Below are 20772 nucleotides of genomic sequence, written 5' to 3'. Positions count from 1 at the left end.
GAGGCTGATAACAGATCTGAGAACAGACGCGGTTCACATCAAACATTCCACCAATCACACTGCTCTTTAGCTGGATTTTTAAGAAGAATTTGTCCATGTGACTCTTCAACATGTACATATTTCTTTATCATTTTGGCTAAAGAGGTAATATTTCAGTTAACAATGATCAATCCCTGGGAAAAAGCTCAACCCCACAGGAATGGATGTCTTTTGCTCTAGCGGAAAAAATGCTTCATTGATTGGAGTAAAAGACGATGTTAGTGTGAGCAATGACCTTGTGTAGTACAGAAGTGGGAGTCCAAGTGAAAAAGCAGAACTGTCAGATAGCAATTGACAAGTAAGCCAGACTTACATCTTGTGTACCAAAGAGTCGATGTTATCTGTGTCCTCTTCCCAAAAACCCTAATGGGATCCGTTCTATGTCTGGGAAACCATTTATTTTGGTTGGAGCTGCGGTGGATTACTGTGACCACAGCAGCCAGTGGTGAATGTTGTTAGTGCTCTCTTTGGCTCAAAGACAGTAAAAACATTGAAAATAGACAAACAACTGGCATACATCCTTATAAAGCATGTCTAAGAGTAACAAGAGCAACCCATTATGTCCCTAAATAATCCCTGATGGAATGTGACTGTTTTCCTTCAGCTCAGTGAAAAGTGGAAGTGAAAAGAAATATGCCTGTCGTCTCTTTTCAGAATAATTGTCATTTGAGGTCTAGAATAGAATAATGCTTGTCTCATTGTGCCTTGTTTCAAATGGAAACAAACATCTGTGTCATCTTTTAAAGTTGAGCTGTTCTGTGGGGTAATGCCACACAAGGCGCCATATGAGGTCTTAGTGGGAACCAAACCACGAGACCTACCAGTGTTAGTGTCTTTGTTGAACCCATTTAGCAAGACAGGAACAAAGACTGTTTGAATGTTTGACTCTTTTACAAATGACACAAAAACTCACAGACAAATAATAATAATAATATTAATAATAATGATCATGTTCTTCTCATGTATTCAGGGAAAATCAGAATACAGCATTGAAGGCAGGGCTCTGCTTATTCCTATGAAAGCTGCTTATTGTGCAGCTCTTCAAGACTTTCCAAATGTTAAAGGATCAAATTCTGGTGCTGAAATAAGTCATTCCAAAGAGGCTGTGAAGCTCAAAAACTTTAAACGCCATTTAAAAACCACCTCTTTCACAATATTAGTTTATGGGAGGAAGTCTTTTGGGCTCATCATGTGACATCATAATTACATGTGTATCATATCAGTTTCCAAGCCTGGTGCTTTTCGTGGGAGCCTGATTCATGTACATAACACAGACTTAGGGGTGAGCAAGATGAAAACAAGGCTACTGTAAGAGGCTCTGTGTCTAAGAGCAGCTCTGTCACAACAAATGTCACAGGACATCATGACAGCATTATAAACAGTATACAAAAATCTATCCTATCTATCCTATCATCTCATGTTAGATGGTCATACTGCCCAGCCATACACAGCATCAAACCAAGCTGTGCTACGTACTACTCAGGTATATTAAGAAAACCACAAATATGTTTTTAAATGTTTTTCAAATGTTGTTCTGAGGGCTGCAATTTTGTCAGTATTATGACAGTACAGAACATATGTATATATGGCTGGGAACTTTTCATTCAGACAAATTCAGTAGGGATTTCTGCTAACTTACACACAAGCAAAATTCAAGTTGTAAATCCTTAGCATGACTTTCCATACCTCAGCTTTGCTCTGCTCTGTATCTGCGGGATCTTGTTTGTTTGTGTTGCCGTGGGTTTCCTCCATGCTGACCAGCTTCAGTTTGAGGTACGACACCTCGTCCATCAGATCCAGTTTCTGAGTCTCCAGAGAGGTCCTGCTCATCAACTCCTGAAGACAGAAAACACACACACATACACTTTAAGTTTGTGGAACACCACAAAATGCACAGTTTTTACAAACCACACCCATTTGTCAAACACACGCACAGATATCAGAGACCAATGCAGCGAGAAGTCAGTGTGCTACTCCACTCGGTAAAATGTTCTTTCCACACTAACAGAGCAGGAGAGGCTGGGGGCCCAGACCCCATGAAGCTAAATATATACACTCACACACATACAGGCGAGCTAGGGACTCTATTAATATATCTGTGCTTCTTTGGTATAGGACAGAGAAAAAGAAAGTGTGTCCAAAAAAGAGAGTGAGGGAGAGAGAGAGAGAGAGCCACTCTACATGAAGAAGTGTGTGTTTTTTCTTCGAGTCACAAAACACACATCTCTTTGCTTACTCACACTGTGTCTGTTGCTTTCGTTTCCTCATCTTAACTATGTCTAATACCACTTCCTCTTCTCTAAAGTCAAACATAAGTTGCCTTGGATTGCTGTTTAAGCTTCTGACCTCCATCTTCTTACACCATTCTTGTGGAGATAAGGAAGAGAAAAAAAAATGGAAAGGAAAATTGGTCTGCAAACAGATGACAGCCAACTTGAAAAACTCAGACATGGGAAAATGGATTATTTCTGAGTCATTAACAGACTGACTGACTTATTAAGGGGGGCTGTAATTTAACATAGTTTACACGACTTGTATAATTGTGCGATTCTGAGATGATTTTCTCAAGAGTAAAACCAAAATCTGTGACTTTTCATTTCACATTTCCCTCCCACTCTTGAAGTTTGGACAGTTCTCCTCTTTGATGTGCAGTTCTTACTCCATTTGCATGTTTCAGAAAGCTTTTTAAAGATATTTTCATTTGCTTCCCGAATTTAATGATGAAGTTTATTTCTATTTTGAATCCAGGTGATGAGAGTTCAAGGACATGACAGTTTCCTTAATACAGATAATTCATTTTTGCTGTTGTACTCTAAGGATGCCATCATTTTTATTGCACGCCTTTATTCTGAAATTCCCATGGCACATCTGTGTCACTGTTTCTGTACAAGTGTCTCCTTCCAAACAATGCTACCACCAAGCAGATAATGGCAAGCAGCCATTAAAAAGGGGGACAATAAGGATGTTTAATTTGGAAGTGTGGAATTATTTTGGATTTCAGGAGAAACTTTGCATCCTTGTGAGTTCTCGAAACAAAACAAACCTGTAACTTGTTGCTCAATTCATCTCATAGTTGATACATCCATCCATCCATTTTCTATACCGCTTATCCGTCAGGGTCGCGGGGGAGCTGGAGCCTATCCCAGCTGACTACGGGCGAGAGGCGGGATACACCCTGGACTGGTCGCCAGTCAATCGCAGGGCCAACACACAAAGACAAACAACCACACACTCTCACACTCACACCTAGGGGCAATTTAGAGTAGCCAATTAACCTAATGTGCATGTTTTTGGTATTGTGGGAGGAAGCCGGAGAACCCGGAGAAAACCCACACAGGCACAGGGAGAACATGCAAACTCCACATAGAAGGGCCCAGACCGGGATTCGAACCTGGAACCCTCTTGCTATGAGGCGACAGTGCTAACCACTGCACCACCGTGCCGCCCCATAGTTGATACAAAAATGAAAAAATAAATAAATAAATAAATAAAAAAAGCAACCTCATGTTTGAGCTAGAGAGTCATTAAACTACATCCTCTGGGAACGAGACAGTTAGATTTCTTGGTATTTCGAGACTGGGGTGTTTAAGCAACCAACTAACCAACTCACACAATTCCCTCCCAACTAACTTGTAACTTGTGCTGGTAAGTATTTCATGAACTTACACTTATATACTTTTCTTTTCTTTCTCTTAGGGACATGTGGATGTCACATTAAACACATTAGAGACCACTCTCCTTGGCCACAGAGGGATATCATACTGTCCAAATGGAAAGATCACATGGTAAACAAAATATGTCAACACCAGTCACAGACAGATATTTAAAACCCAAATCACTCCAGCTCAGCAGCCACACACACACACACACCCTCACAATCTGCTTAGTTATGGCAGCTGACTGTCAGTTTGCAATCCAACACCAGTGTCACTTACAGCAGGATAAGCTGCAGTCTTTAGAAGTAATTAATCAGAACTCTGTAGTCGTGGCCCACAGCTCAGCTGCCTGACATTTACTTTCCTTCAGTTATGAGGAGCAGCATGTGACAAATTATCATCCTCTCTACTGCTTTTATAGATCTCTTTAAAGAGCCTGCTCTCACGTCCGAGACTCCATCCATCCATTTTCTATGGTGCTGATCCATGCAGGGTCGCAGGGGGCTGGAGCCCATCCCAGCTGACTACTGGACTGGTCGCTAGTCAATCACAGGGCTGACACACAAAGACAGACACTCACACACTCACACCTAGGGGCAATGTAGAGTAGCAAGTTAACCTAATCAAGACCGGGACTCGAACCCCGTAGACATGTACGAGTCCTGAGTCAGTTGGCTTCACTCAGCTCATAAAAATAACTGAGATTCACAAATCCAACAGTGCTAACCACTGCACCACCGTGTTGCTTTCATATCTGAAGAATGAAATGTTCACAACATAAAAGACACCAGTCCCAGAAAATGTGATCTCCATGTTAAGTGTTATACACTGACACCAAGTGTAACTCCGCCTCTTCCGGCTAGCTTAAGCAAATCTTGCCTCATAAAACATGATTTAGAAATGAATGATCACTTTCATGTTTCACAAAATCATTTTACACACTGTTAAAAGTGATTAGAGCAGCCTTTTATGGAAAAGCGGTATAGTGATGTGTTGCTACTGTTACATTCAGGGGACTGGTGCATCCAGCATCTCAGATTTAAGTCAGCTGCCACAAAGATTTTGCATTTTTGAATGAATTTTTAAAATTGTCACTATTTGAGTCATCCTGATGGAGGCATGGTGAAAACTATTTCAAAAAAGAATTCTCAAACCACAGTAAAGTGAACTCAAGCTGAAAAGCACGTTATATTTACACACAGTGGAGAAGTGAAATGGTCGAATTGTTGAAATTATGCAGAATTATGTCAAGTCAATTAAATTTATCTGTGAGCACAGCAAAATAGATAATGACCCTTGACTGAAGCTTTTGTGTGTGTGTGTGTGTAACCATAACGCCATAAACCAAGTACACAGTAATGTCTCAATACAGTCATTTCTGTCTAAATAAAGGCACAGTAGGACATGTAGTCACAGTATGACTACATGTGTGGGTGGATCCCCTCTAGCATGAGAACACTGTACTGTGTGTGTGTGTGTGTGTGAGAGCTGACTAAGGACTATTTCTTATTAGATTAGCTGTGGTTCCCACAGCAAGCAGCAGCCCTGCAGCACTGCCACATAATGTCCTCTTACTCCTCTTCTCTCACTTCTCTCTCACTCAAACACACACACACATTAAAGAGAGGGACAAAGATGAGCCACATTCTGCTGTAGACATGTTGTCACCTTTTAATTCCTTCCAACTTACTTTCTAATTATATACCGAGGAGATTTAAGACAAGGATAAAGTCTGAAAGAAGGCAACACAATACAACACAACAGACACACGGACCCAGAAGCCAGACAGCCGTTATCTTTCTCCACACTCCACCTTCATCTCTCTCAGCAAACATGTCCTATCACATTAGTTGTTTGACCAGCAGCCATTAACTGTGAAATGGGACAATGTTACACACACACACACACACACATGCACACTAACACACAATGACAAGCTGGGACTGCAGGTGCAGATCAGTGCAGCTAAGTCCAATAAAATCTCCAGACCTACAGTCACTAGTTGTAAAGGATTGTAAAGAAGGTCAGGTGCAGTGGCAGGTGGACATCTATGGTCAGTTTGAAATGTTGCCAAATGTGAAAACAACCCTGGTTGCGACACTGTTGTTAGCTATGACGGAAAGTGTTTGTGGAACAAATTCTGTTCTTAACTACAACTGACAGAAAATTAGTGGAAAGCAAGAGCTTCTTTTGATTCCTGTAGTGTTTCTCTGCAACTGTTCTCATTCAGTGCAGACAGAATAAATTAGTGGATTATAAAAGCAAGCTGGACGTCACAGCCCTAGTGGAGTTTTGATTTTGGGGCCGTTGCCTGTCTTCCCTCAGTCTTGACAACAAGGAGGACAAAGAGCCTGCTGAGGAGCCCAGACAGAGGGCTGATTCTGTGATACACAGAGCCCTGGTCTTATTGTATCCAGCCTGGCAGAGCTCACAAGTTTACAGCATCAGTGACGTCAAGCAAAAAAAGAAAAAAAAAAAAAAAATACTGGAATGACTTGAGAATGTTCAGTGTTAACGCGACTTTATACGGGCAGTTAAGTAAAAACAAGTGACCTGTAGACTACAGCAGGGTTGCTCTGCAGCTCGAGGATGGTGTTCACCTACCACTGACGAAGACGGCGGCACTCAGTCACTGAAGATCCGGAAAACAAGAGTCTACAGACACGATAGTGGCTCTGTGAAGCTGTACTTAGGTACAACAGAAGTTTGAGCTAATATGCTCACAGCGAATATGTCAACATACAATGTTTTCTATGTTCCCCATCTCAGGTTAGCACTTTCTAATTGGTTGTTACCACAAAGTGCAGCTGAGCCTGACAGGAATGTGCGTCCCACTTTTCATTTCAGTCTGGACCAAAGTGGTGATGATGATCTACGTTAAACATTTGAATTTAATGATTCAACATTCTTCTGTACGCTCAGAAAGTTCTGTGAAATTCGATCATCAAGCTGTATGTTGTATTTTCAAGACTTCAGAATTCTTCCAGTGTTCAAAGTTATGTGCTATGATAGAACTTGCGGCTTCATCAGATGTAATTAGTTCAGGCAGGTGAGCAAACAGACTCATTCTCCAGAAAATCCTCACATATGTTCAACATGAAGGCTACAGACCAACAGCGAAATGTTCCCCTTGTTGTTTTTACAGGGAAACTCTGGCCAAATGTTATTCTTACACATTCCAGTTTGTATCATATATCAAGCTGCTGTATCCTAATAAGGAATGGTTTATTTCTTTGCTTTGATTTTAGTAAATCTTTGTCCTTTATTATTTCAAGTGGACTCATTTTTCTAGTCACAAATTGCTGAATTGCAGATCTAAAAATACATATTACACCTCGTGGTACTGTGATTTAAATCCCATCATAGCAGACTGACAATGTATGAAACAAAAGTGGCAGCAGAACGACCCACAGCCTTTTATCTAAAAGGTCACCTTCAGACTCAGCTTGTTTGAAGGGTAAACTTTGTCTAATCCGGTAACGACTAAAGAAACACAATGTAATGCTGAACTTTGACCAATAAAACCCACTTGTTCTTGTTGTAACTGAGCAGGTGGTGAGTCAGAGGAAGTCAGGCTCGAATTCTCTGAATGAAACACTGCGCCACTCCTTCATTTATTGACTTACAGTAGCATTTTACTTCTACTAATACTCCCCTGCTCCTCTCTGTATACATTAGGTTGCAATAACAGTCTTGTTGGACAATACACTGTCCCACAAATAACTGCAATAAACAATATTATTGTCATTTTAAGATGATTTTATATCACTGATATAATGATAATGTAACAGCATAATGTGAGTACAACCTTTCACATGACCTTCTAACAAATAAAAAAAAATCACACAAGCAAATATATAAATAAATACAATATATAAATGGACTCTTGGGCTCTGTTAGCAACTACTGTGTTTAACTGCAGGCTACAGTCATGCATTCCTTAACAGGCAATACACTGACAATCCACTTTTTGCTCCATTTCGTTGCATCATGTAAATGAATCGACAGGGCAGTAGGTGAAGATATGCATGACAAGTGAATCACACAATTATTGAGACCGTCCTTGTGTTCATCTTGTTTGACAGCTTGCTAAAACGACCACCCTAATGCCATTACTTGAGACCAGTGGCATGATGCTTATTCAAATCGGACAATATTGTTGTTAAAATCTTGTTGACAATTACAGTACAGTACAGGACTTGTGAACATTTGAAAACAGATGTAAAGTTTTAAACATGTGCGCATGAATGTAGTTTAGTTGTTGAAATACTGACTCAATCAGTGAAACTGAATTAAAGTGAAGATTGGCAGAACAGCCACATTGCTGGAATCTGATTTCTTTTAAAACTGGGCACACACTGCAAAGATAAAGCCTGATTTTAATCCAGAACTGGTTGGTCCTGACTAATGTTAGACAAATCAGATTCCATTGGATGTGCAGACTGAGAAGGGTTGTTTAATTGCCTGAATGATCAATGATCTGACTGTTAGATCACTGATCATTCAGCAATGATCAGACAGAAACTTTCATTGACTGTCTCTCAGTTTCAGCTGTCTCTCAGTCTGATTTCCCGCATGACTGCTGGCAAAAGATCCATTTTAAACTGTAGTGAGCTTAACATTACTGAAGTTGGATTTGATGAGTGGAATTATGACTGAGACTGTGCTGTGATATAAAACTTAACTGAACTCACAATATAATATACAGTATATAATATATATATGTATATGATATGATTATTTTCATCATCGATTCATCTGCCCATAATTTCATTTAATACAGAAAGTGAATGCTTCTTCTGTCCAACTAACAGTCCAAAAAGAAATAACAAATGTTTGCTATTTTTGCTTGAAAAACAGTTAATCGATCACAAAACAGTTGGCAAGTAATTTTCTTTCTATCCACTAATCAATAAACGGACAAATCGTTACATGTCTACTTGTCTCACAGAAATAGCTTAGCTCCATTTTTTTGTACATGAATGTGTGTGTGTGTGTGTGTGTGTGTGTGTGCGCGCACTACCTGTTGCAGCATCTCCTCTGTGGATGCCAGTTTCTGCCGATGCTCCTCCAGAGAACTTTCCAGATCTCTGATCTTCTCTCCCTGCGCCTCCACCTGATCAGTCAGAACGCTCACCTAATGGGCGACACATTCGTTGTCTATGAGTACACAGGCTGAGACACAGAGCTGAGCTGACCTGAGACAGAGAAGACACACACTGGTGTCGTGGCAGATGTGAACTCGGGCATTTACATGGAAACACACAGACAATGGTGCATAAATACATTCATTCATATCATACACACAAAACACACACACAATCATGCTGTGGTGATGAATTCTTTGTTGGCACCAACTTTCACGTACACACAGGCACAAACATAAATTTATCTTCATACCCATATCACCATATCTCTTTCTCTTCCTTCACTCCGCAAAGCACAAACACTCTTCCTGGCATACTTCAACCCCAAAACAACACACATTTACTCAGCAGTCTGTCACTCAGGAGTGTGTTGCACATTTACAATAATCTCCCTGACAACATACTCACCTCCTGCCAAATATCACACACACACAAATTCTACTGCTCTCCTAAACTATGGCAAATCTCTCTGACAGCCGCTGATTCTCTGCCACCTCAGATTCCCAGATTTATATCCCTGCAGCCACGTCCTGTCTCACAGATCTCTGGCAATATAGAAATCTCCTGCCAAGTTTCTGGTTCAATGTGTATTAAAATCCAGATTACAGCAAAAGCAACCAGACGTGAGGATACAAGCAAATGATCTGATAGCCTGTGTTTCCAAACCATGACTAGGACCACCGCGAACAGCTGAGTAAATGAATGAACAAGTGCGTGAATAGGTTATTTAAAATCCTGTGCGTGTTTAGCACCTAAAACATGTACTGACTAGTGACTAATTCCTGACAAAAGTAACGTATCTACGTGCTTAAAAAAGGCAAAACAAGACTTTGACATGACTTACCTCCTCTGTACTCTGCTGCTAAGCTACACACACACACACACACACACACTCACACATACACACAAATGCAGGTGAAAGTTCCTCACCTGGAAGTTAGCTACTGAGCACAGAGTGTGTATACGCTAACGCAGACACACTGAAGCAAGACAACACCTAAGAGACCGGCAGGTGAAGAGAAAGTAAAGCAAAGAACCTGAAAAAGGGGCGACCTGTCAACAGCCAGTTAAAACTCCTGTCAGGAAAAACAAGCCTCAGTCACCTTGTGCTATCAACCAATCACAGTGGGCCTCAGATGAGGAATGTGTAACAAGTAGGTGTGTGTGTGTGTGTGTGTGTGTGTGTGTTGCAGTGCTGGTGGAGAGAAATGAGATACAGCAACCTTATGAACTAGAATCATCTAGGTGGGTGGTGCACTTTTACTCAACATTTAAAAAAAAAAAAGATCCAGTCAGATAACATTAGTAGAAAACAAACACACACATAACAGGTGAAGCGAGCCTGAGGAGCAGTTTGAAAACCGTGCTGTAAGTGGGAGGAATGTGAAGACTGAGAAGATCACAGCTGTATGAACCAGCTATTAAAGACACCTAAGAGCAGAGGGAGCCTGTTGACATCATAGGACACATAAATATGTAATCTTCAGCTCTGCCACTGTAACACAGATGCAGATAGTTGCAGGTTGCTGTAAAATTCGTCAGTAAACACAGACGGTTTGAAAGTGTCCGGGCATGTTTTGTTATGAAATTACATGAACTATCCAAAGCACTGGCATTACAGACTAGAAATTAAGCTGTTTATCCAGTGTGGCACCAGTCCTTCCAGATAAATCCCTGGCTCATTCACTCGTATTAGGGATTCAGATAATTCTGTCAAAATACACACAATTGCAGTTCTAATCACAAAAGTCCAACTGAATCTACCGCAGATGCAGAAAGTTACGATTTGGGATTTTATGTTTTTATTTTGAAAAATAACAGCAGCCTAAAGATCGGCAGGAAATGTGGGTTCTTTGCTGGAATTATAACAGAGACTTTTTGGGATTTTGTTCATTTTGTACCATTTTCACACCAAAATCTGCACGTGTACAGTTTTCAGTTAAGTAAGGGTAAACACGCTAAAAACTAGTGATTGATGTGTTTGCTTTTTTTTCTTCCTGGTATCACATTCAATATCAAGAACATGTCAGGAAAACAGGGAACCATTAAAAGCAGCAGATCATACATCTCATCAGACTGTATTGAGAGGAGGTTAAAACATGTTTCAGTAACACTGTGACTTAAACACATTGGTTTTTCCAGATGTGATGACAGAAGTAACTAAAGAGTGAGTCAGCTTTATTCCCATCTCTGTTGAGAGTTGTACATGGGGGCTGACACGGAGGTCAGTAACAATGTTAAACTGGTCTTATTTATATCTTTTACTTCAGTTTTTCTTTCAAGCTCAACGCAGACTGAATGATATTCCAGTACTGCTTGAATAGAGGTGGATAAAAAGCTATTGCGAACCCAAGTCCTGAACTTCAATGCATGCCATATAATGGTGCTAGAACAAGGACAAAAACTTGCGCGTCCACCCGGGAGTCATGTTTACATCAATGCCGAACGGAGCCTGAGCTGATGAATCCCGTGACTACTGCACAGTCATTTGATATGGGAATGAATGGTTGATTATACCCCTTATACCCACGTACAACAAAAGTCAGACATTAGTGGGTGTTATTAAGACTACATGGCCACAAGGATAATTTGTTCATGAAAACTTTTTTGTTCTTACAAAAAATCAGCTTATAGCAATTGATGACCTTTAAAGCTCAGTAAAACTAACTGTGAACATAAACAGAACACACACACACACACACACACACACTGACCTGTAGCACCAGAGATTCTTTATCTCCCTCTAGGCGGAGCAGTCGTTCCTGATAGGTTTCATTGTTGGCTGGAGAGCACAGGTTCGCCTGCACGAAGACACAGAAGACAAAAATGAGGATCATCACCATTTAGCTGTGTTCTCCATACAATTATGGCTGAGTTTGTTTGATCTGAAACACTTCTAGTCCAGACTAACTTTTGTCAAAGCAACAAATCATTTAGCCAAAACCTTATTATTCACAGTTTGAAGTAAAAATGAAAATCAAGAAAAACTACTCTAAATGAGGCTTAAACACACATGTAATTTCTGCCACCAGAGGCCTCTGAATGAAAACAATGAAAACAGAAAGACGTAGTCTGATGATGTTGGAAAGTAGTGTGGGATCATGGGAGTTGCTGTCCTCACTGTTTGACAGCTAGCATTGCAAATGATCTGATGTGACTCAGGCACAAAGACGAGGTAACGTTCCAAGGTTTTATCCACATTACATTGCGCCACTTTTGCCAGCTCCCTTCCTCACTGTCTGACTCTCTTTCTGGAAGCCATAGTGACAGTCGACACACACATCTCATCTAACGAAGTGATGTGAATGTGAAGTGTGATGAAATTTTAAGTATTTTAATATTATTGGAATTCATTTAGTTCACTTTGTAGAGATCTGTTCTGATAAAATAATTAAAGGCCATTTCTCTATAAATAAATCTGATTTAATTACAGGACATCTTAAAAATTAAATATTGATTCTAGGTTGTAAAACTTTAAAAGATGAAAACTTCCAAAGGGGAGGAAATCATTTTCTATAGGGAATCCAGACATTTGCTGTCTGGAGCTTCCGACTGAATGAAATCTTAATCTTCTTGTTCTGATAAACTTTCCTGGCCTGCGGCTACAGCTGTGAGTGTATTATATATGTGTGTATTACATTAACGGTATGTTGATCTGCTGATGCCAGCTTCATGTACAGAACCACTCAATTTAAACTGCTGACTGACTCCTGCACAAAGAGCTGACAGAGCAGTTGCTGTTCAAATGCAGACTTTTCAGAAAGCACATGATGGAAGATCATCTGACTTATGTGATTCCCATTCATCCAGATTTAGCACAGGAATAACATTTTTTTCTGAAGCTCGTGTCATGATTTTCACAGGACCAAACCATTCCCATCACTAACCACTCACAAGCTAACAAACATGTCTGAAATAAACAGTGAGAGAAAAGGCTGTGTCAGACATGGCCTTGAAATAGAAATGCTTTGTAATGTGTATTTAGTCAATCCCTGCGTTAGATCTGTGCCTTTGGTCGGAAGCTCTTATGCCAGTTTTGTGATCCCTTGCTATTAAGGTTATGGCAGAATTATGTGTTCCAGCACTCAGGAAGTAAAAATGAAAATCAAACAGAACTATTTTGAATGATGTTAGGCTTAAACGATGTATCCATTTCTCTCTAAAGAGTAAGATTATCCGTTCTTTGAGCGTATGTGTCCGAGGCTGCTGACTCCTTGACTCCTCAGCCTGCTGCTGTCAACAGGGAAACTGAGAATGAGGACAACATTACCAGCCTGGACATGATAAGATGATGGTTTCTGCTCCTCTCAATTCCAGTGCAGAAGAAAGGTCCCTGATGTACACTGTGCTCATAAATCCTCACTTTCATTACAAATACATTAATAAAGACTGACATAAAAATATCTGTTGACATTAAAAGACTTCAAACAAATATGATGTTGTAACTCTACTAAACTACACACTAACATTTAAGGCTGGTGGAATCTGCTTTAAGAAAGTTCTATGCTACAGCTGTCACATCAAACAGTATCATAGAGAACTGATAAGTCCCTGTTAAATGCTGGATGCACATGGTTCAAATTACCTATGAGTCAGTGGGAGCTGAGCTCCCATGGAGAGAGGACTGGCTCCCATGAAAGCAGTAAAACCATACATTTGTGGGGGTCACTAAAAATGCAGCGTCATGATATTGTAATCACAAATAAAGCTCTTTTCCATGCAATACACTGAATAATATTTATATTACGGATAGACAAATAGCTATGTTTTCCAAATGTTTTCCAAAAGAACTGCACATTACTGCTAAGTACATAATCTCCTGAATACAGCCTGGCTGCACCTCACCACCACGCTACTATTCAGCACAGGACAATGTTCCGCAAACTATCCTTTTGAGAGCTCACGAACGTTAATCCTTTCAGAAGAACCATACACTCACCTTGGTTTCGTTCACTGGTTTTCAAGACAAAGAATTAATAAGTTAGACTACTGGCTACCACGTTATCGAATAAAAGGCCACTGCTGCCGACACTGGATGTCGGATATCGCCATCATGGATTCCAGAAGCATGACCAGAGCCTGCTGAAATAGACCACTTCGGCCTATTTTGTCTGTGTGATGGTAAGAGGATGGCTTTTAATTCAATCTACATCTGTTTAAAGCGTAGGCTATAAGGTTCATCATATAGTATGATGAACCTTATAGCCTTCCACTCAGGGAAATCACACCTGTTATTTACCCCATGTATTTATTTACTCACTGCGTCCACACATAAGTTATTTTTTCAGTAATTCACTGGCCGAGTTCATTGGCCGAGAAAACTGCCATTTTGTCTTATGGCACAAAACAAAACCAAATGTTATCATCAGTTATTACTATTGGCTTTACAAGGGTGCACAACTTGGGCAAAACACAGGTGGTACATTTCTGACTTACTGTATTTCCAGAAGAAGAAGAAGCAGAAGCAGATTCTCATACTATTAATGAATAATGTCATGGAAAACTGAAATTTAAAGCTTAAATTTTAATCAGTATTTCCCTCTTTATAATGCATTGAAAGACTTGTATATAGTGTAAGTGGTAAGTTGTGGAGAATAAACTGAGAATCGACACCCAACTCTGCACTTTCTTTCAGTTCTATAAAGCGTTTTCGCTCATTGGTTTTACAGCCCACAGCTTTACCGTTGTGGTTCCCTTTTTCACTCCCATCAACCTTGTTTTCCAGCAGCAGGCAGCTGTTTTCAGCGAGACACCTCTGATAAAGCCACTATGCACTACCTGTGCAGCACCAAACAGCAGGCAAAGTTAGAGATTAGCTGGTGGTGAACACAGCAGAGCATTTTGAAGCTAAAAAGCTGAATATTTCTCTTGGGAGTTGGTGGAGACAAAAACAAAGGACTGGGTATTGAGCTTATGTTGATCAGGTGGTCATAAACACAACTCCCGATGAGTGCTAATGTTGCTCTTTGTCTGCAGGGTATAATTAAGCAACTATTTGCTAACAAGTCAGCCATAACACCTTGATAAGGTGATAATGTCATTGTTATGTTTACAGGTTGTTCCTCATGTGAAGTGGCCAAAAGCATTGGTGTAAGGATTAAAAAAATACTATTAACAATAAAGCTCCTGTGAAATGACTTCGCATCCACAGCACAGCTGTGGCCAAAATGTACTGCTTAACCTAAAATATGTCCTCAGTGTAGATTACAAGAGGCTCTTCTTGCTATCATGATGATGACCCAGTTTTAAGGAGAAGAATGTAAACGTCTGCATTTTAGGCTTTTAGCTGAAACTCTTATCTGATGCTACGTACAGAACATCAAGCTGTAGAATAAGCTTGATGTACTAGACCACCAACAGTGCCAACCAAAAATAAAAAGTGTAATGGTTCCCACCCCAGCAACATTTCCACTGCTGTAACAGATTGAAAAGAAAAGACACACATGAGAAGACACAACCTTAGCTCTTAGTTTGCATCTATCTCTGTCTAGGAGTACAAACAAAAGAGCATACAATCAGTGTGTAATCCATGGTGATCTGTCTGTAGCTGAGGTCTGTGGGTTCACACTGGGCCACCTGACACTGACCATATGGACACATTAAACCTATTAACATATTGTAAATTAAACAGAGACAAGGAAACGGAGGGGGGAAAGAGAGAGAAAAAAGTCTGAGATCAAAAGACTTGACTCAAACCATGTTTGGATTAACTGTCACCAAATGTACCAAAAAGAGCAGAGCTTGATACTGTTACAGCAGGGACTTTTGGTTTGTCAGTCCAGTGGGAGAAGTCAGGAAGTATGTGAAGTATGCCATAATCACAGATATTCCCAGCAGACTGCAGAGTAGCAGGCTCATTTCAAAGTGGTGGCACAGCACTTGAAGGGGGTGATGAAGGTAACCAGGCCAGTCTGCTTTTATCTGTCTGTCATCGCCTGGTGGACCGTGGGCTGAGTTAGGTTCCTCACATTATCACTTTTAATCAAACTTTAACCAAACATACGCTTTCTTGCAGCAGAGGTTGCATGTAACAGATAGATAGATAGATATACTTTATTGATCCCAGGCTGGGAAATTGCAGTGCAGATGTGGCAGGAGCTGAGGGCGTCTAACTCTAAAATGTGTATGTCTCTTGAAAACTGTTCCAGTGAAGTGGGTGGGACTCCTGATGACATACATGCATGTGATCCCACAGTCTATGAATGCATGACGACATGCTGCACCTACTTTTAAATAATTCACGGAAAAAACTTGATATGACTTTACAGTCTCGTACGTAAAAGTACAGCACTTGCAATATATACAGTAACCTGAGTGACCTCCAAGCCTATCTTGACTTCTGTTTGTACCCACAAACTCATTTTAAAGTGTGGTTGTTTTGTTAGGACAGCTCTATTCTACAGCCATGCAAGCCGTCTTCACTAATTTTCCTATTCTGAGTATAAACACTGGTCAAATTGATGCTGTGGATGGAAACAACAACTCCATAAATTCCTTGCTGTTCTTAAATTCAGTGTTGAGTGCTTATTTGATTTGCTCCTGGGGCGTGTGTAACACATTAGCTTAGGCAGTTCCTCTAGTCACACCACTGTGTCTCTAAATCTAATTTAAAAGCTGGTCCAATTCAATTTTATGTCTGCACAGCTTGACAATCAACAGTGAATGTGGAAAGTGAATTTGAAAGTGAGTTGGTGGCATTCAGGACGAATTTTCTTTCTCTCTCAGTTTAGATTAATAAATATTTTTTTCTTGATAATATTAAGCACGGTCTGAACAGATAAAAATGCTGTTACAGAGTTGCACTAAAGCATTGTAAAAACACGGTAGCCTGGCGCAGTGACTGGTTCTTGGTGTGCCGGTTACTGCAATAATTGAGCCCTCTCTTTATCATTAAGGTGTAGCCACTCACACACTGTTTTTACAACTAACCAGCTGTAACTGTAGCATTTCCTTGAAGAGATAAAGAACAGATTTGGTGTGTCTGGATTTGATTTATATGTGGGGCAGATTGAATTTGGTATTCAAATCAGTAAAGGTTTGACAGTGGAGCTGGGAGGATACTCATTACTATGACTCTATGCTGTTTGGATCAGATTGAGAATCTGAGGATGCTATATGGTAGGGCTATTTTACTGAAAATGGGACTGTAGTTTACAAAATAAATTAAAAAATAAAAACCACAGACTTATTAGGAAACTGTTCACTGAGGTAATATATCAAACAAGAAGTAGGGTCATTTTCTCATAAGCTTAAATACAATTTCACTTCTTTTTGAAACCAGTGGAGTTGCCCCCTGCTGGCCGTCAGAAAGAATGCAGGTTGAAGGCCCTTAGCAACACTGGCTTCACTTATACACACACACACACAGCTGTAAAGTCACATGGCAAAATATATCTTATAGATTGAGGATGAACAGAAAACACAGACGTATCGAGCATGAGGCAGTCAGCGTCACTGTTTGAAGGAATCAACCACAAAGCAACATGCCGCCTCTTTCATAGATATATTTGAAACGAGAGAAGTTGTCTCCATTCACTGAAAGCAGATCCATTCCTCTGAAGGCTCAAACACATCTCAGTCAACCTCAGCTTGTTCTTGGTCTGTCTGTCTGTGTTACTATACCGAAACAGAGTCAGAGCAGAATGTGCAGGACGTTTGCTTTGCATGTGAATGTCTGTTTTGTTATTCTGTGTTGCTGGCTTAAAAATCAATTAAAGGGACAAAAAGTAACACTTGCAGTAACTGTAACAGATTTGCACAATATCTGACCAAGTTCTTGCACTAAGTCACCACATGATAAATTGTCTTGCACACTTATCACTATGCTTACAGAGTGAATAGTTGTTTAGTATGAAGTATAGTATCCATTTGAATGACCTGTGAAGGTCAATTTAAAGGTCAGGGAATAATGCAAGCATTACACGCCCTTGACAAGACAAGACATGGATCTTTATCTACAATAATAGGCTTATATGATTCCAGGACAAGACAAGGCAAAAACACAGCCCAAACTAAACACTCCTATCTCTGAATCTCAGCTCTCCTGTGGCAAAGTCTCTCACTGATTGAATCCACCACTATCAGACGCTGCTTTGTCAACAACAATCAGCTGATGGATAATGCTCCTAATTTGATAACACAGTCCTTGTGATGCGTGCCTCCACACACACACACACACACCCTTACAACACTGCAACAAGTTGCGATGCAGCTCAGCTCTTGAGCTGAAGGAAATTACATCAGAGAACAGCCCGTCACCGGGAAATAAGACAATAAGAACAGGACAATAACAATGCATCTGAGCTGGGACGATAATCGTCTCACAGGGACGGATGAACTTCCCCCCTTTTCCTATAAACACAGCTCTTCTCTCTGCTCCAAAGAAAATACTGGAAACTCCTTGGAGGCTTCAGTTAAACAGAAGAAATGTGATGGATGGAAAGATGAGAAAAAGAAAAGAAGAGACATGAAAGAGTGAAGTGAAAGCTCAGCGCTCACCTTTTTGAGCCAGGAGAAGTGCCTGTAGAAGTCAATGGGAGTCTCCATGCTTCCAGCCCATCGCTGCCCTGCCTGTTTCTACTGTGTGTTTGTCCAGGTCTTTCAGACTATGCGTGTGTGCCTGTGCTTGTGCGTGCGTGCGTGTGTGTGTGTAAGCACGGCCCACAGACACTGAACACAGTAAGAGTGGATTCTTGAGTTTGCAGGCTGCTGCAGCATGTGAGCACTTTCATGTAAGTGTGTGTGAGCGTGTGTGCGTGTGTGACTGCAATGTTCACAGCTGTGGAGGAGGGCGTTTTACGATCTGTCTTCTCAGTGGGACAACTCCCCCCTGTTGGGACTCCCTCCTCCTACAGTGTTTCTCTCCTTCCAGTTTTTCCCTACTTTCTCCCCACCGTATCTTCCCTCCTTTTCCCACTTATCTCTCTTTTCAACAGACCCTCGTTGCCTCCTCTCTTTCCCTGTTCTGGCGGGAGTTGTTGCATGTTTTCTTCTTCTCTTCTTCACTTCTGTGTCCAGTCACTCCTGTCTTTCTCCAGTTCTCCCTCTCTTTTCTCTTCCTTTCTTTCCTTCTCAGTCGCTTCCCCCTCTTTCTTCTTCTTCTTCTTCTCTCCTTCTCCCTGCTGAGGTCTGTCCGACAGCCAAATGGCTCAGCCCAGAAAGGGGGGGTGGTGGGAGGATTTGCCGTTTTCTTCTTTCTCTGTCATCTGTTTGTATCTGATTCTTGGCCGATGTTCTCCCTCCCTCCCTCCCTCTCTCTTCCTCTCTCTCTCTCTCTCTCTCTGTCTCGCACACACACACACACACATACACACAATAAACCAGCAGCTGATGTCAGACACGCGAACAAAGCAGCAACAGGCTGTAATGTCAGCGCAAACACAAACCATGCCAGACCCCCACCCCCTCACCCATTTGTGCTCTCTTTTAATTAAGTTACAGTCAGAGCACCGGGAGACTTCAAAACACTGTCTGCACAGGTGAGACTCTCTTTCTCTGTCTCTGCTCCTCTGTATGTGTCTCTTTCTGTGGCTTATCATCTTCATGTTTAAACCCATTAGCTCAGGTTTCCATTTCCTGTGTATTTTATAAAACTGTTCACAATAACAATGTCAGCCATTTGTCTGAGTGACATGTTCACTTACACACACACACACACACACACACACACACACACACACACACACACACACACACACACACACACACACACTTGATGAATACTGTAACTACTGTGTAGACTCAGGGTTTCCCACACATTAATTTAATTGTGGCCCACCACAATATCATCGTTGCTCACTGCATATTAATTTTCTATTTCTAGTGCTGTGTCCCAGAAATCTCCCCTCGCTATCACTCTCACAAACACGTCATGGGTTTCCCACACATGGACTTTAGATGTGTCAAATAGCATGGTAATGATGTCACGTGATATAAAATGATTGATGATGACGCAATAGATCACAAAACTAAAGAGTTAGGATCGTATGACGGTTTTGTGTCAGGGATTGGATCATTTTACTGATCAAACATGAAAAGAAAGTTAAAGTTGAATTCCTTTTAAATTGGCTACTTTCACTCTGCTATAGCTACATCTCACTGAGCCTGTTCAGACCTGCTGTGAACATGAACTCCTGCTGATCCAATCACAAGTGGACAGCTCTAAGTTCATAAGTTCACACCTGGCATTAGAAAGCATCTCCAGAGTGACACTGCTCAGATCTCGCTTCCTCTCTGTGTATGCAGTAACACATACAGCAATGCGATGAACAACATTTACACAAAGACAGAAATAACCTAATGTATAACAATTTACAAGAAGGCCCAAATAATTAATCTATTAATTTAAAATTAATGAATTTATTTTGAAAAAAGATCATATTGTTCATGCTGTTTTTGCAAATTCAACAACTTGCAAGACTGAGAGATTATTTTAATGACAGCAAAGTAGCCTACATTGGATACACTTTATTGAATTTGTAAAATATGACAAATTTACTGTCAATAAAATGTTGTCTTCTTTCTTAATTTCGGTGTAAATGGTGAAATCAGTTGAATCAGTGCGTTTAAACAGCTGGTCAGTGTTTAAAGGCAAGACACACTGTGGACACAGAGCTGAAACGCTGCAGTCGCACAATCAGACAAACTGACACTTTTTACAAGAGAAGAAACAACTTATTGTAATAAATTTAATGCCCAATTTACAAGACGGCACAAAAAGAATTTGCCGTAGCCCTTGCACAAAATATCATGTTGTTCATTTTTTCAGACAGTGCTCACGTACAATTTTCAACCACGTATAACAGGAATATCACAAACATTATTAACTTCAAACTTTCCCCACAATCATTCAAAGAGCTGAACTGCATATGCATGGCATGAGAGCTGTATAACTCGCCTCCTTGTGCCTTAGGCCACTGTCTTAGCCATCA

The 20772-nt window shown here is 40.6% G+C and overlaps 1 protein-coding gene across 8 annotated transcripts in view; it reads right to left on the bottom strand.

The window, feature by feature from the left end:
- ppfibp2b (PPFIA binding protein 2b) overlaps nt 1-20772 on the bottom strand; it is a 77223-nt gene that overhangs the window by 25584 nt on the left and 30867 nt on the right. For 5 of the 8 annotated variants that reach the window (XM_046395017.1, XM_046395019.1, XM_046395018.1 and 2 more), the window contains exons 4-6: nt 11557-11643; nt 8719-8832; nt 1726-1875 (exon numbers count right to left, since the gene is read on the bottom strand). In XM_046395017.1, coding sequence (XP_046250973.1) covers nt 1726-1875; nt 8719-8832; nt 11557-11643 — 351 coding nt within the window. Of the gene's footprint in view, nt 1-1725; nt 1876-1973; nt 2163-8718; nt 8833-9772; nt 10679-11556; nt 11644-18340; nt 19069-20772 lie in introns of those variants that run through there. The other 3 variants (XM_046395022.1, XM_046395023.1, XM_046395024.1) reach the window with 3 other exon arrangements.

The sequence above is a fragment of the Scatophagus argus genome, chromosome 7 (genome assembly GCF_020382885.2).
Source record: "Scatophagus argus isolate fScaArg1 chromosome 7, fScaArg1.pri, whole genome shotgun sequence".
Taxonomy (NCBI): domain Eukaryota; kingdom Metazoa; phylum Chordata; class Actinopteri; family Scatophagidae; genus Scatophagus; species Scatophagus argus.
Note: the sequence above shows the minus strand (reverse complement) of the source record. Positions and strands in the feature narration are given on the sequence as shown.